The sequence below is a fragment of the Varroa destructor genome, unplaced genomic scaffold (genome assembly GCF_002443255.2).
Source record: "Varroa destructor unplaced genomic scaffold, Vdes_3.0 BEIS01000003.1, whole genome shotgun sequence".
Lineage (NCBI taxonomy): Eukaryota > Metazoa > Arthropoda > Arachnida > Mesostigmata > Varroidae > Varroa > Varroa destructor.
The window spans coordinates 19578468-19592263 of NW_019211456.1; the positions used below are offsets into that span (position 1 = coordinate 19578468).

Genomic DNA, 13796 nt, shown 5'->3' on the forward strand with positions numbered 1-13796 from the left:
ACTGGCTGGATCGAAATACATTTGGAATAATGGGTAATCGAGCTAGTAGTGCCTCATGAGATTTGCTACTAGACATATACTCTTGATCCTTTTTTCCTTTTCGTTAGTTATCGATCATATTTCCACGATGAACTTACCATTTAACTTGAAATTGTTGCTTCAATCGACCAAATAAATAACCTAGTATCTAAGTAAATCATGCAGATTAGGTGAAGAGGAAATTTGTAAGCGCACGTTTTGTGAAAAAAGCGGGGCGTTGTCGCTCTAAAAAAGGAACTGTAGGATTCCTTACTATTATTTTGTAGGTTTTTTTTTTCCTATAATTAATATTAGGCTAAATGTGTCAATATTTAAATATGCTAGTGTTCGAGAAATAAAATAATTTTAGTAAGCTAAACCAAACCGTAATGAGGGTATCCTAAGCGAATTTTATAGAACTTCAAAAAACTTACTCCGGGTCAGGTCAGCCCTCATAGAAGCTTCACTTCGCTGGACTATTCTATTAGAACAGTGACAAATTCAGCGTGCAAGTCAAAATGATTAATCCTTGTTCTTTAATTGCTATCCTTATTCTCTGTATCTAGGCGTACGTATTGCACTATAAATATAATAGATCATGATAGTGTACTAGTCACAACCGATTTCAAACACCATTCAGGTTGGAATGACCTCTACTTTAATGGCCGGTGAGATCGTTCGTTTTATTCGAACATTTATTATGATTCTCTGCAGATATGGGTTAAGTAGTAGTGAACAGGCGTATAACAGTAGACATCGAATGCTACGCGTCATACAAAGCAACTACAGAAGTAAGTAAGGGCCTTCACTCACATTTTTTATGAAAATGTATTAAGCTTCACGTCGTTCTTAGAAGAATGATCCTGTTAAAACTCGTTATTAGAGCACATTCCTATTTCGTTATATGATAGCCAAAAAAAGATTAAATCAAGTATAAAAGCGAGTGCATGACGCGAAAAAAAACAAAAAAAAGAAAGCTAATTTAATTAATCCAGCGACAAAAATAAGGTCCTTAGTAAATCGTTTGACCTCTCCTTATATAAAAAAAGTTTTTATAGATTATTAATGTTTGTGTATTGTATCGTTATTTATTAACATAAGACACCGCAAATCAGAAATTTTCAAAAAATAAAATTATTATTGTGAATAGGCTCTCTCTTAAACTATAGATGATTTGAAAGGACGCTTCAACAGTGCCAATGGAGTGTCAAAGTGTTTCTGTTAGATATATTGAATTCGCATAATAGCAGACTTCAATAGATGTTATAATTAATCATCTCTCTATGCCAGTCCTAGCGTTTTGTTCGTTTGTTTGCCCCCTTTTCAAACGAAACTATCCGTACAGTCCACAATAGCCTGCCTTCTTCACGGTTTATAAAAACAAAATAGAAAAGGCAAATACATACACGATATAAATTTTCCAACATCAACAGTTTATTCGACCATGAACACATTTTTTGAGATACAGCCATTTGGAAAGAACTTAAATTAGAAAAACCAGTTTATAAATAGCGTGATAGATTCTACTCTATTAGTATAACGATATTTTTTTTGTTTGAAAGCGTTGGTGGGGCACAGCTTTGTGACAATTTCGCAGTAGATCAAAAACAAATTAACAACGCGAACACAATGACTTGTTCTGTATCGTAAAAAAAAACTAAAGCTACTCAGGTTACTTGATTGTAATATCCGTTTGGGATTTCTGCGACAACCGTCCATATCTATGCCTACATTTACAATTTTGCAAGCGCCGCTATTGAGCTATTGCAGCGATCCCATGCGTCGAGAGCGCTAACTGTTTTTAATATTTAGTCTACTTTGTGTAGCTTTTGTATCATTAACAAGATATGAAGAAACACTTTGGTGGACTGATATTTGTCTCGGTTTATCATGTCTGCCTAATACAAGTAGCGCGTTTTCAATTGATGTTTTTATTTTTTGCAAGAATTTTAGCGAGCTTCTCAACAAATGTGTCCACATCGTCTATTGTTGTACCAATGCTAGCTGCAGCCGTCAAATATTTATGAGGGTATTTGCTATAATGAGATCCCCAACCGATGAATTGACGCTCTTCAATGTCCTTCACTGTGTCGGGATCAATAGCACGCGTGCCAAACACAAATCGCGTAAACAACATGGAGCCAACTGCGCTTACTTTTGCCATATCTTTGAGACCATTCAACGTGAACCCGATAGAGAGATCGTTCGAGGTAACCTGCAGCACCGTTTGGTTATATGACTCAGCGAGTTGCTTGAGACGTCCGACAAGATAGTTAAAAGTACTTTTACGTTGTTTGCAAGCCGTATGATAACCTTTGATGCCCATCGATAACAGCGTGATGAAAAGATCCATCGTGGGAGAACCGGACCCCCGACCCGGATATGTTCTAGCCACATATTCAATCAATTCTAAATCAAAACCTGCTATAACGGCGCCACCAACGGGCACCATGAAGTTTTTATCCGTACTCTGGACATATGCGTCAACTCGGCCGTGTTTGTACGCTTGTTCCAGTCGCGACATACATTTTGCTGATTGTACCCCGTAGGCGTTGTTAACTAAGTGCATCAAATCGAACTCTTTACAGAGATCAGCTATTCCGATAAGATCGTCGGGACATCGCGGAGCGAAACATGACGTAGTAGAGAGAACGCAGAGAATATTGTCAGTTCCAATTTGTTGAATGCTTTTACGCATCTCGTCAACGTTTGTCTTCAGTTCATTTCCAACGAGCAACCCTTCAACGACGATCGGCTGTAATCCAGCAGTTATCATGCATTTAAAGCACGTCTTCTGATCAATTCTGGACCAAACAACATATTTAGCTTGGGGCTTTCTTGCACGAAACGCTAGAAGACAGAGAACTAATGCCATGCCTGTTGCAGCCGGCACTACGAAGCATTTTTGAGTACTAGGGGCTCCCGATGCTTGCAGGACATGCAGCAGCATTGAGTTAGTCAGATGATTCATGAGGGTGGAACCTGCTGCCTTGGGCTGCTGCTCCTGAATATCTCCCGAGCGTCCGATGCCGTGACCCATCCGGAAATGCCGTTTGCGCACAAGCTCGGACGCAAATCGGGCTTCCCGCTCACCCAGTTGGGCGCATCCGGGGAAATTGTTACTGTCCATCAAAGCAAGATTTTGAAGAAGTAACTCAATTGTGGAATCATCCCAACCAACCTCTGGGCATTTACCTTGTTCCAACAAAAGATTAATTCGTGCAGTGTGAATTGACAGTGCCTGTTGTGCTTGTGAGGCGTAGTTTGTTCTTAATTGGCAATTACTCAGAAATTCGAAACTTTTGCTGTTCATCATTACGAGTAGCACGTGTACATGCTCAGTATCCACTGTTATGTATGCACTACGGCACGGAAGAGACTGGCAGGCAAATATTATTACGATTCCAAAAAACGTCATATATATGGCTATATCAGCTACTAATCACTTCTGGCATAATTAGTGTGATCCTAATGGTACGACGATTCTAATGCTACCTTAAAACTATGAGCTAGCTTTTCCGTTGAAAATTAACTCACTCGATCGGGTAGATAACAGTGATATTTTACAACGTTTGAGTAAGTAAGCTTACAAAAGGGGACACATTTTCGAACACAGCTTCGTAATTCGGATGTTCAACGAATAGAAAATGAATTACACTTCACGCGAATCGGTCTGGGTGGTCACATCGCAATTGCGTTACGGAAGTAAAGAGTTTTAGGAGTTCTTCCCATCACTGAACGAAGCTACTTGCCGATCACGTCCGATAATTTGCATCGTAGACAAAAAACAGAATTTCATACGAGGAAAATGATTTCAGCGTTCGCTGGAACAGTGTTTATTCACTTCCCTCTCTCTGTCGTTTTGATGGGATATAAGGGGTTCTATAACGTCAAAACCCACGACTGTCGACTATGCTGGCCCAGAGTAAATGTTGCTCCCTAGAAGTGCTTGTCTTGGCTTCGAAGCAATTTTTGACTTAATGCCACAGCTAGTTATTGCTCTCTTATTGTAGATAGGACGAGTGGCGCTCGAATACTGGCAGACGTTTCCACTACTCTTACCACAAACTCTTTGTTAACGATCACGTTTCTCACGAGTGCTCCACAGTTCGCAGGCCTGTTAAATCAACTAGAAGCTGTAAACGACAACCAAGTCTACTTCGTTCGCTTGAGTGATGCCGTGGCATTCAGATAGGCAAAAAAAAAATGTACTAGAGCAGTTCTAGTCGCTTATGTTATTTCTCGGCCTCGTAAACCGAAAGATGTGCCAGAGGCTAGCCAATACGCTCTCAAAAATCCCAAGTAGGTTCGCTTAAACAGCTGATAATTCAAAAGGCCGCGCCGAAATGCGTAATATCCTTGTTTTTTTTATTTATCTCAACTATTCCGTGAGCAGTTAATATCATTTCGATGGTTCGTTCTTAGTTTCTGATAGTGCAAGGAACTATCAAGAAATGCCCAGTTCCTGATGGAAGCTTTAGGAAGTTCTAACAAAATAAACAGTCCATATTGCGCTGCCGTACGCTCTGACCGGCGACAGCTGCAGCGCACTGACAACAATCAACACACGTGCGTTCGAATTCGGCGGTGACAAATTTTCGCTGATGGAAATCGTCGAAGATTGAAAACGTAAAAAAAGTGCATATGATATCAGTGACAATGTTATTATCTTCTCTTACTTCAAAATAATAATTATTCAACAGGATAATTTACCATTCTGTAATTGTTATGGTGCCTAGGCGTACGGCAGTGGGTACTCAATTAGATATCGAATTTGACCATACGGTTGAGTTACCAACCATTGCTGTCTATTCAGCCGTAAATTGCATTTAATTAGTGGCCTCTAAAGCTGTTCCCATAGTTGGTTGTTAGCTATTCTGTCTACAAGCGGACTCGGTACCACGGTAACCGTTGCGTCAACCTGTAACGGTAGGGAGCTCAATACGAGCAATATCAGAACGATTAAGCAAAAGGTCTTATTTATCGAGTTATTGATTATTATTATTATCGCTCGGTTAGTTATTAAAGGTTCCAGATGTTTGAGTGGTAAAAACATTGTATATGAGAATTTTTTTATAATTTAGTTACTCTTAACTTTGTCTTTTGCATGATAATCTCAAGCGTTAAGTAATTATTATGCAATATAGATATGAATATGTCCTTTATGCAAAGAGTCTACTAATTCTAGAGCTGGACATGTGACAGAGGGGTAATGTAGCTCTCCCATTAAGATAAATGTACTTTTCTGATGTCGAGAAATTGGACTGGATCTCTAGTGGTCCAAGTGTAACGGCTAGCGTGTTCATTCTATACGATGTCTTTAAATTATCAATAATACCCTCAAGCATAAATCACAATAATTATAAGCACCGTAATGTTAGTTAATTTTCGTAAGCAAATTACAGCATGGTTTCTTATTAGTTCAACAGAGTTCTTCTGGTCATCACTATTTTCCTATGAGAAAAATGTCGGCCTCCCGTGGCCCGAACGCTGAAGAGACTGAGAACTTTTTGATACTGAATTCAGACGATGAAGACGTTGAGGTGATCGCAGACCTTGAAGGTGAACAAGAAGACGATTTAGATGAGGACGAAGATGCGGAAGGAGGAGAAGAAGATGACGATGAAGGTAAAACATTCAGCACTGATACCAGTGAAGCGATATTTTGTTACCTCGATTTATTTGCCGCCGTACTGTGTCATCGTCATAACTGCATGACCTTTTGTCTTAAATTATGCAGTCATTGAATATATTTCTAGTAGAATTGAATATAATTAAAAAAATATAGATACACACCAGACTTTCTTGGAAAGTCTGGTGAGTATCTAGAATTTTGGTTTCTATTCTAGAATTTTGGTTCAATCTATATATTCCACATGTGCATTGTGAACTTAGTCGGGATACCTACTCATAGAATCATCTAGGTGTTACGTTGCGCCTACTTTTGTTAAAATCTAATAGTCGCAACACCGCTAATAGACGTGCCAAGCAGTTACGGTCAACTACAGAAAGACGGCAGAGTGGAATATGAGCCGGTTCGCAGTGGAGCCATGAGCGAGGTGAAATTGGCTACTACATAGCCTTTCCTTTCTCCATTGGCAAAATGATTTAACAGACATTCTCCAATGCGTATCAGTTATAGGTTACGTACCCTGTGTGACACTTCCGTTTTGCGTGTACATGTGTATGTGTATAAAGCTTTGAAGGCATACCTGGGCCGTATAGCGGTTGCGGGCTGCACATGAGAGGTGGCCTCATGTAACTTCAGCACAATATTTATCATGGACATTGTGATGGTGTTCAACGGAACGGGGAATTAACAGGCAATCTAGAAAAGTGCTCACTTAAATTTATGTAACAGTCTTCATTATATTTTGGATGACTTATCACATGATGACTCGCACACATGTCTTTTGTCGTTTTCTATGGTAAAATTGATTTCTTGTTGTACGAGAGTAATCACTTCTTTGTTGTTTGCTTTAGTTCCGTTGAAAACTTCCTTTGCAGTATGGTTTGTGAAGTTTCAGTTTATTGTTCGTTTACAGATATGGATGATTTTCCTGTCACTGTTTTCACCCCATCGCGAAATGATGCCTTACTCTTCTTTCGAGGTCATACAGATCTCGTATTTAACGTTGAGTTGTCACCTTCCGGCCGTTTTGCCGTCTCTGGTGGAAAAGACGATCGAGGATGGTTATGGAAGGCGGAAGACGGCAGCCCCATCCTTGAACTAACTGGCTTCAAAGATTCCGTTCCTTACGTTGGTTTTTCCCATGATGAGAAGTTCGTTATGGCTGCCGATATGGCTGGAAATGTACGTAAACAGACTCATACAAATATTGATATCATTTTTATCTTAACTAAAGGGTTTTAGCTCTATTAGGTCGATGAGTTTCAAGCTCAAAGAGTTCTCAAATCTCTTTAAAAAATATATAGTTATCTCAAAGGATCTTTTAAAAATCACCGATGTCTAGTATGCCGAAGCTATTCGTAAAGCACGTCAGAAATCGGAATTCTATTAAAGTTTATAGTGCTGTAACCTTTATTGCAGATAAATGTATGGGAAGTGTCGACAAAAGAAATTGTATTTAGTACAGAAGTAGGAGATATCACATGGACAGAATGGCATACAAGTTCCGCGATTCTATTTGCCGGTACACAGGTAAGACAAAGCGGAATTTTTAAGGCCGATCTTTGCCGACGAAGCTAGATCGATTGTTTGCCTAAATTAGAAGTACTTAATCAAAGTATTATTTGAATGCTTCTGATCAGTGTTTCCTGCCATCTGAGTTAAAAATTTGTTTTAGCGTTTATCCATTGCTGTGCTGTAATGCTAACGTTTGACCGTGTCTAGGGTGAATTAGAAACGAAGATTTATTTTTATAATGTTTTTATAGATAGATTTATTTGTATTTGGATATTTTCTTCTTTAGGACGGGTCGATTTCAATGTGGTTGATTCCATCCGGTAACATGAAACTCCTAAATAGCTTCGGAGAAACAACAACATCAGTCAAGCTGTTACCCGATGGCAGACACCTACTCGCAGGGTATAAATATCTACATATGATCATCAAAACAATTCTAAAAAAAGTAATGCAAACAAGTTCTAAGGCTTTTATCGATTTCCGCACTTTGCATTTGGGCGAGTTCTCCTGTTGTAGTGAACCAATATGTTTCTACTCTGTGGAAGCTTAGCCAGCTAAAAAAACAGTATTAAGACCAAGCCCAGGGAGTTGCTGGTTCGAATCCGTCAACTCGTATACATATATACGAAACACAAGTGGGGTTTTTTTTATAATAATATAATTATATATATATATATATATATATATATAATAATTTCTTTTAAAAATTAATAATAACTCTTGATAAGCAGCTGTTGGCAAATTTTATCATAGGATTTCATTAAGGATCCCGATGAATGCGCATTTGAACGGAAATGTTGTAATCTCATAATACGTTTATTGGTACGGATGGTACGGGCGACAGGTATGGTGATGGTTCCGTTCGCTTATGGGATCTCAAAACATGTCAGATTATCACAACAATTTGGAAGTTACATCAAGGAGAGGTACTCTCAATAGATGTGAACTCTAGTGGCATTGTGGCCTCCGGAGGAGCCGACGGGCTCAAATTCGCTTCCCTCGCTACAGGTAGTTGAATAACGATCGATAAAAAAAAGTGATGAAATTCTTGAAAATTAGATTATATGGTCTAAAGCAGTATTCATTCAACTTTTTAGTTTATGCTATCGCTTCCTGCTGACATATTTTAAAATCGTCGTTAACACCAATGGCATTAAGCAAGACACAAGGAAAGCAAACAACAAAACATTGGACATTACTCCTTCGTTGTATTTGTAACCCATTTAGGCAAATCTGTCCATTCACTACAAGAGTTTGAGGACTGTGTCGAATGTGTAGCTTTCTCCAAAGGCACTCAAATTTATCTAGCAGCGGGCAGTTTAGACGGAATTCTCCTCATCTGGGACGTGTCTGCAGGTCGGCAAAGGCACCGTATTCAGTTTGGGTCTCGAAGTGGTATCTGCCGGCTCTTATGGGCTGGACCGAATCATGTCGTAGCTGCATCCCTTGATGGTAAGTTGTACCAGTCGACTATTGTCGGATTTGTACCATTGCGACTGTGGTTTGTAATATAGTCTGCAGCTTGTGACCTTATAAGGTTTTGTTACAACTGAGCTGAGCTTTGATCGCAACAGCTGCGCATATACTGTATCACAAATATGCAGCACCTTAGGTTAATGCATTTCTAAGTGTAAGGTGAAAAGCTGCAGCTTTAAACACTTTAAGGCTAAAATTAAGCATGAGCTGTTTTTTCGTGCTTGACTATTTATTTTATGCACAGGAAAGATCCGAGAAGTAGACGCGCGATCAGGTGAAGTGATTAAGGAATGGGAAGGTCACACAAGCAGTATACTCGGTCTAAGTGTGCGCGGAGAGAAGTTGGCCACTGCTGCTGAAGATCGCACTGTTGGAATATTTCAAGGCGTCGTTATCTAATGATAGCTGTATATATCGTTATAGTTTTGAGTAATACTAAGTTATATTCAGCCAAATAAAACGCCTTTAAAATGCCTATTGAAATTCCATTCTATTGACTCGACTTTTTTTTTTATCATAGATTATAGTTGCGGAAGCAGATCAATGCGTATTTCTTCTAGAAAGCTTCTATAAAACACAATGAACCTTTAAAAAAACAGTAACGACACACGTATAAGTTATAAAAGCTTAGTTTTATATTTATTTATTTACTATAATTCAATAGCATATTTCCTCGTTTCCTTTTTAATTAGTATCATCAATTCAATAGCACAGTTTTCGATACATTTAGTTCGTGATCACTGGTCCTTGTCACTAACCTCTGCTTGTCGCGGTTTTCTGCGGAATATCATCTCTCGTGTCTGTTAGTTTTTTTTTCATAATTATTGTTTCTTTCTCGGTCTTTTCTTCTGATGAATTTTCTAAGAATATTGATTTTTCAAAGGATTAGCCATCGACAAGCATAGGCAAATATCTATCTCTTATGTCCGCTTTCGTTTAGGGGTACGCCTAGGTCTACGGATAATACATTGGCTTTCGTTTGTTTCTAAATTTAGTCTAGTAATGCTTGTCTTGAGCCCGTCGTGAGAATACACGAATATTCATAGTTATTCAGTTATTTGTTTTACAATAATTATAGTTACGTTAAAATTCATGGTGCTAATAGAACACCTATGAAACTGCCATTGAGCGTTGAAGCTTATCCTTATTAGTTTTTTAAGTAATAATCCTCTAAGCGTCGCTTTCTCAACAAATCCATGGCCGCTCTGATTGCTGGCAGAGCAAAGAGGCAATAATAGATTGCAGAGACTGCGCAGTCCATCTACAAAATGTACTTTAGTCCCTCTACTAGACCTCAACCGAATAAAAATTGTAAATGGAAACGAGTATTTAGTAACGAATGATGACGATGATTTGATTGAAGTTTATTATATATATATATATATATATATATTTTTTTTTTTTTTCGATTTGAAAAATTGGCACCGGAGTCATGTACATATTCACTAGTTTTTTTGAAAAAAAGGGTTACTTAATGATAACTAAACGTCAGCGGCCGCAAATGTGAGTATAGTTGCCGGCCTTCGAAATCAATACCTACCCACGACCGCTGGTAGAAATCCTTCCGCTTACATGACAGCGTCCTGTGGCCCCATAAAATTTCAATCCGAATAAGACCATTACACAGCATCTGTCACGAACCTGCCACAAAAACGCTACAGAAGGATGCTTGACTATACTATTACCTAAATAGCAGCACTACTAAGCATACGTTTTGCATCGAACACTTTTTCAATGTACAGCTAAGATGCTGGTTTACTTATGTTTTAACTGAGATATAATTTTTCAAAAAAACGACCCAGGGAGGACTATCCACATGCTGGTGCTATCCGCAACAAGGCGCCGTAATATGCCTCGCCATTTCACTGTATTTATCCGAGTTTTACCTTTAATTCACCTTTTCTCCGAAGCTCCCACAACTGCTTACAGTTAAGATACATCGCGTGTGATCATTAGTCCAGCTTTGGATACGCAAGTCCATAGGATTTGATCAATATATTGAGTCAATAATGTACAAAATGTTTATTATTTGTAGTACATTTTAGTTAGTAAAATGATTATCTCTTAGCCAGGCACGTGTAAATCTCTTCACTTCAAGTATCAACGTTTATGAATTTTTCAGCTTATGGAGCTGCAGAAACCATAATGAGGTGACCACAATTTGGCGTGACCGACAGCGTAATCGCTATCTGTTCTGTTCGGCCTAGCAATAGGTATATTTTGATCAAGTGGTCAGCAGTAGCAGATAGGGACGTATGGTATATTTCTGTACTTTTCCCTCCATTCGTCTACGGTTTATTCTACACTTATCTTCTAACTACACTATTCCATTACAAAGTTATAAACCTAAAGTGCGGCTAAAAATGATTCCGGGACCTCTTTTTATTTTGTCTAATCAGCCTATCTTGTACATTTTAAAATAATTCAATTAGAGGGGACTAGAAGCCCCAAATGAGTGCACGCACTTTTCAAAATACCTATAACGAGTAACTTTCCAAATTCTTAGTACCGTCTAAATTGATAATGTTAAAAACGCTATAAACCTCGTATCTGGTCTTCTAGTATAAAACATTGTTGTAAACCTAACTTTTCGATCATTTAAGCTTACGTCCCTAATTTCCAGTCGAACACTGGGATTACCTCCGGTCTGCTATTTGTGGGGTAATTTATATATTTTTCTGCTGCAGAAGCGTGGGATACGACAGTTTATGAAGTATCAAAAAACACTTTCAATATCATATTGACGTCTTCCCTATTTAGAACTCGTCGAAATAAAAAAAAAAAAAAAAAACGATAGTCTATTGAACAACAGAGAGCTTCGACTGCAATATTTGCATTTTTGTTATCGGGATCCATGAGGTAGGTAGGCAAGAAAATAGGAAAGGTATATTCCTATTTGCTTGCCGCTTACAGCAAAGTTTTTTTTCGTCATCCCCTCTAATAATTGACAGTACATCTGAGCTTTAATCAAGAAACCAAAACTTATGAAGCTGTCTGAAATAATATTTGACTATAAGGCTTTTGCAACTGTAGATTTGCTTTAGGCTCATGTCTCGCTGGGTCAGTTGCATACGCCCATTAACGTATCCGTCTTCAATTACCGCAGTATCATCATAAGTCACAGTTTGGTGCGAAAATGAGTCATTTTGGTAGCGTGAGAATAAAGTAAAGAAACGTTTCCACGTCATTTTTGACTTTCGCTCAACTTATGGGACAGCCTTCTGTTTCATTTTTTTACCTCATTAATTTGACAAAGGTGCACGAACATAGTATTTTTTACACACACAAGACCTGTACGAGCCGGCTTCCCGCGCAGTTTTCAACTCTTCATTAATCACCTCCGGTATGCGCGGGAGGTCTTCCACGAGATTCGTTTTCGACTTTAACAATTCTTTCTTGAGAAGAATTCCTAAACCGCTTAGTGTTTCGAGCGCTGGAACCTGCGCCGAATGTAAGGTTTATAAAATGAGCTATCTTTGCCATCGTAGTTCCGAGGTGGAACTAACATCTAAAAATCATTTTGATTTTTTAATTTTTCATGGCTCGTTCCAACTCGATTGCTAAAAGCCTGAGTAATGATGTTCGAATAAAAGGTCCCAGAATTCAAAGTGTATAAGCGCACCTTCAATATGAAAGCGAAAATATAGCGGTATCTTGAAGTATACGACTGATATCGTTACGTTAAATTTTAAACTTTAGCACTTATATGAAGGCATCTTGTATGTCGCTTGAAAGCATTATCTTTTCAGATCTGTTCTGAGATTTCTTACCACAACTGATTCGCAGCTACCCTTTTAATGACAGGACTCGATACTGCTTTCAAATAGTACATTGAAGGTCATCGTCCTAACAATATAATACCTTACAAAGAGATCGTAGCGGTAGAAAACCAACCTCCTGTATGTGAGCAAACTATAAGAAGTATTTTGGACTTATTATGATCTATGCAGCAGTGCTGTGCAATCCGGACATAACCAAGCATAAAAATTTTCAAATAAATGCCATGTAGATTTCAAATTAAGATTTCGTTTATTTTTGAGCGTGTTGATGATGTATATTGATGATGTAGAGTATAAAGAAAACGTAGTTGTCTGGATCAAAGCTAAGACCAAAAAAATACAGTTTTTTTGCCAATACATAGCAATAATACTATGATGGAACTATCTCTTTTCATAGAAGCTACCGCGTTTGCTCAGAGAATGATGATAACTCAACCAAACCTTCTAAGCGTAAGATTAGATAACCTACAAAATTTTTGTTGACACGGCTATCACAGTAAATCAACCACAAAAAAGCAATTATATTATGCTAGTACGACTTGTAGCTGTGATCCGTTTAGCCGAACCGTTTTTAGAATCCTCAGACCAAGATATTGAATATCGTGTCGTATACATGGCTTTCTAAAAAAAAATCGTGCATTTCTGGCATTGGGCAGCTCAGACGAAACCCTGTTTGGCGAAGACGTGCGTAAACATCAAGTAAATCACGCTTAAAGCCCTTGGCCCTCGACGTCGTATCTGCAAGCTCGCATGCTTCGAGCCCAGTTACCTACTACCTGCCTTTTTTGATGACAAGTGGCGCCAGTCACCGACGGCTGCTTCGCACTCCTGCGATTGTGGCTTATACTACAATCCACACTATATGAGCAACAAATGGCTAATATATGGTGTTATTCTCTACTTTTGAATGTTTGAACTTCGTAGCTATAGTGAGAATAAATAAGGGTTTCATAGAACCTTAAAACCGAAAGCTAAAGTATTTCAGGTTAACTGTTGTCCATCGCTAAAAACCCAAATTAATAATACGCGCCGTCTGAAATAGTTGTAACTAGAGTGTAAGACAAAAGGCTACAACCTTGAATTAACTCTTTATTATGACAAGCGACTTTTATGTATAGATAGGTAAAAGCTGAAAAGTAGATGCACGATCCAGTGTAGTTGCCATTAAAAGCATTTCGCTTGCTTTGAGTGCACGCTATCATAAACCACCACTGCCTCGTATAGGAGTACTGCGAAACACTTAAAGAAAATAACACAAACTATTAGTCCTGAGCAGTATTAGGTTGTATTTTGTTAAGTAAATCAACTAGATCCTAACAAATGTCAGTCGAAATGTGTTACTCTAGAGAAGTTCAAAAGAAAAATACATACGCAAG

General features: G+C 38.4%; 2 protein-coding genes across 9 annotated transcripts; one reads left to right on the forward strand and one right to left on the reverse strand.

The window, feature by feature from the left end:
* Positions 1 to 1421: 1421 nt before the first annotated feature.
* On the reverse strand, positions 1422 to 3436 carry SecS (Sec synthetase). The gene has a single exon (XM_022800132.2). It carries the CDS (start codon positions 3434 to 3436, stop codon positions 1937 to 1939), a length of 1500 nt encoding a protein of 499 aa, XP_022655867.1. The 3' UTR covers positions 1422 to 1936.
* A 744-nt stretch (positions 3437 to 4180) lies between these two features.
* Positions 4181 to 9134, forward strand: LOC111248211 (angio-associated migratory cell protein-like). Of its 8 annotated transcripts, none has more exons than XM_022800133.2 (8): positions 4181 to 4320; positions 5440 to 5646; positions 6564 to 6832; positions 7070 to 7180; positions 7452 to 7567; positions 8010 to 8173; positions 8393 to 8617; positions 8886 to 9134. In XM_022800133.2, the coding sequence occupies exons 1-8, from the start codon at positions 4251 to 4253 to the stop codon at positions 9038 to 9040; spliced, it is 1317 nt and encodes a 438-aa protein (XP_022655868.1). In that variant the 5' UTR covers positions 4181 to 4250; the 3' UTR covers positions 9041 to 9134. The 8 variants fall into 8 exon arrangements, with proteins under 8 accessions (XP_022655868.1, XP_086839399.1, XP_022655875.1 ...); XM_086983273.1 differs by having other exon boundaries at positions 4186 to 4320; positions 5545 to 5646; XM_022800140.2 differs by lacking the exon at positions 4181 to 4320 and adding an exon at positions 4493 to 4647 and having other exon boundaries at positions 5448 to 5646.
* The last annotated feature ends 4662 nt before the right edge of the window (positions 9135 to 13796 follow it).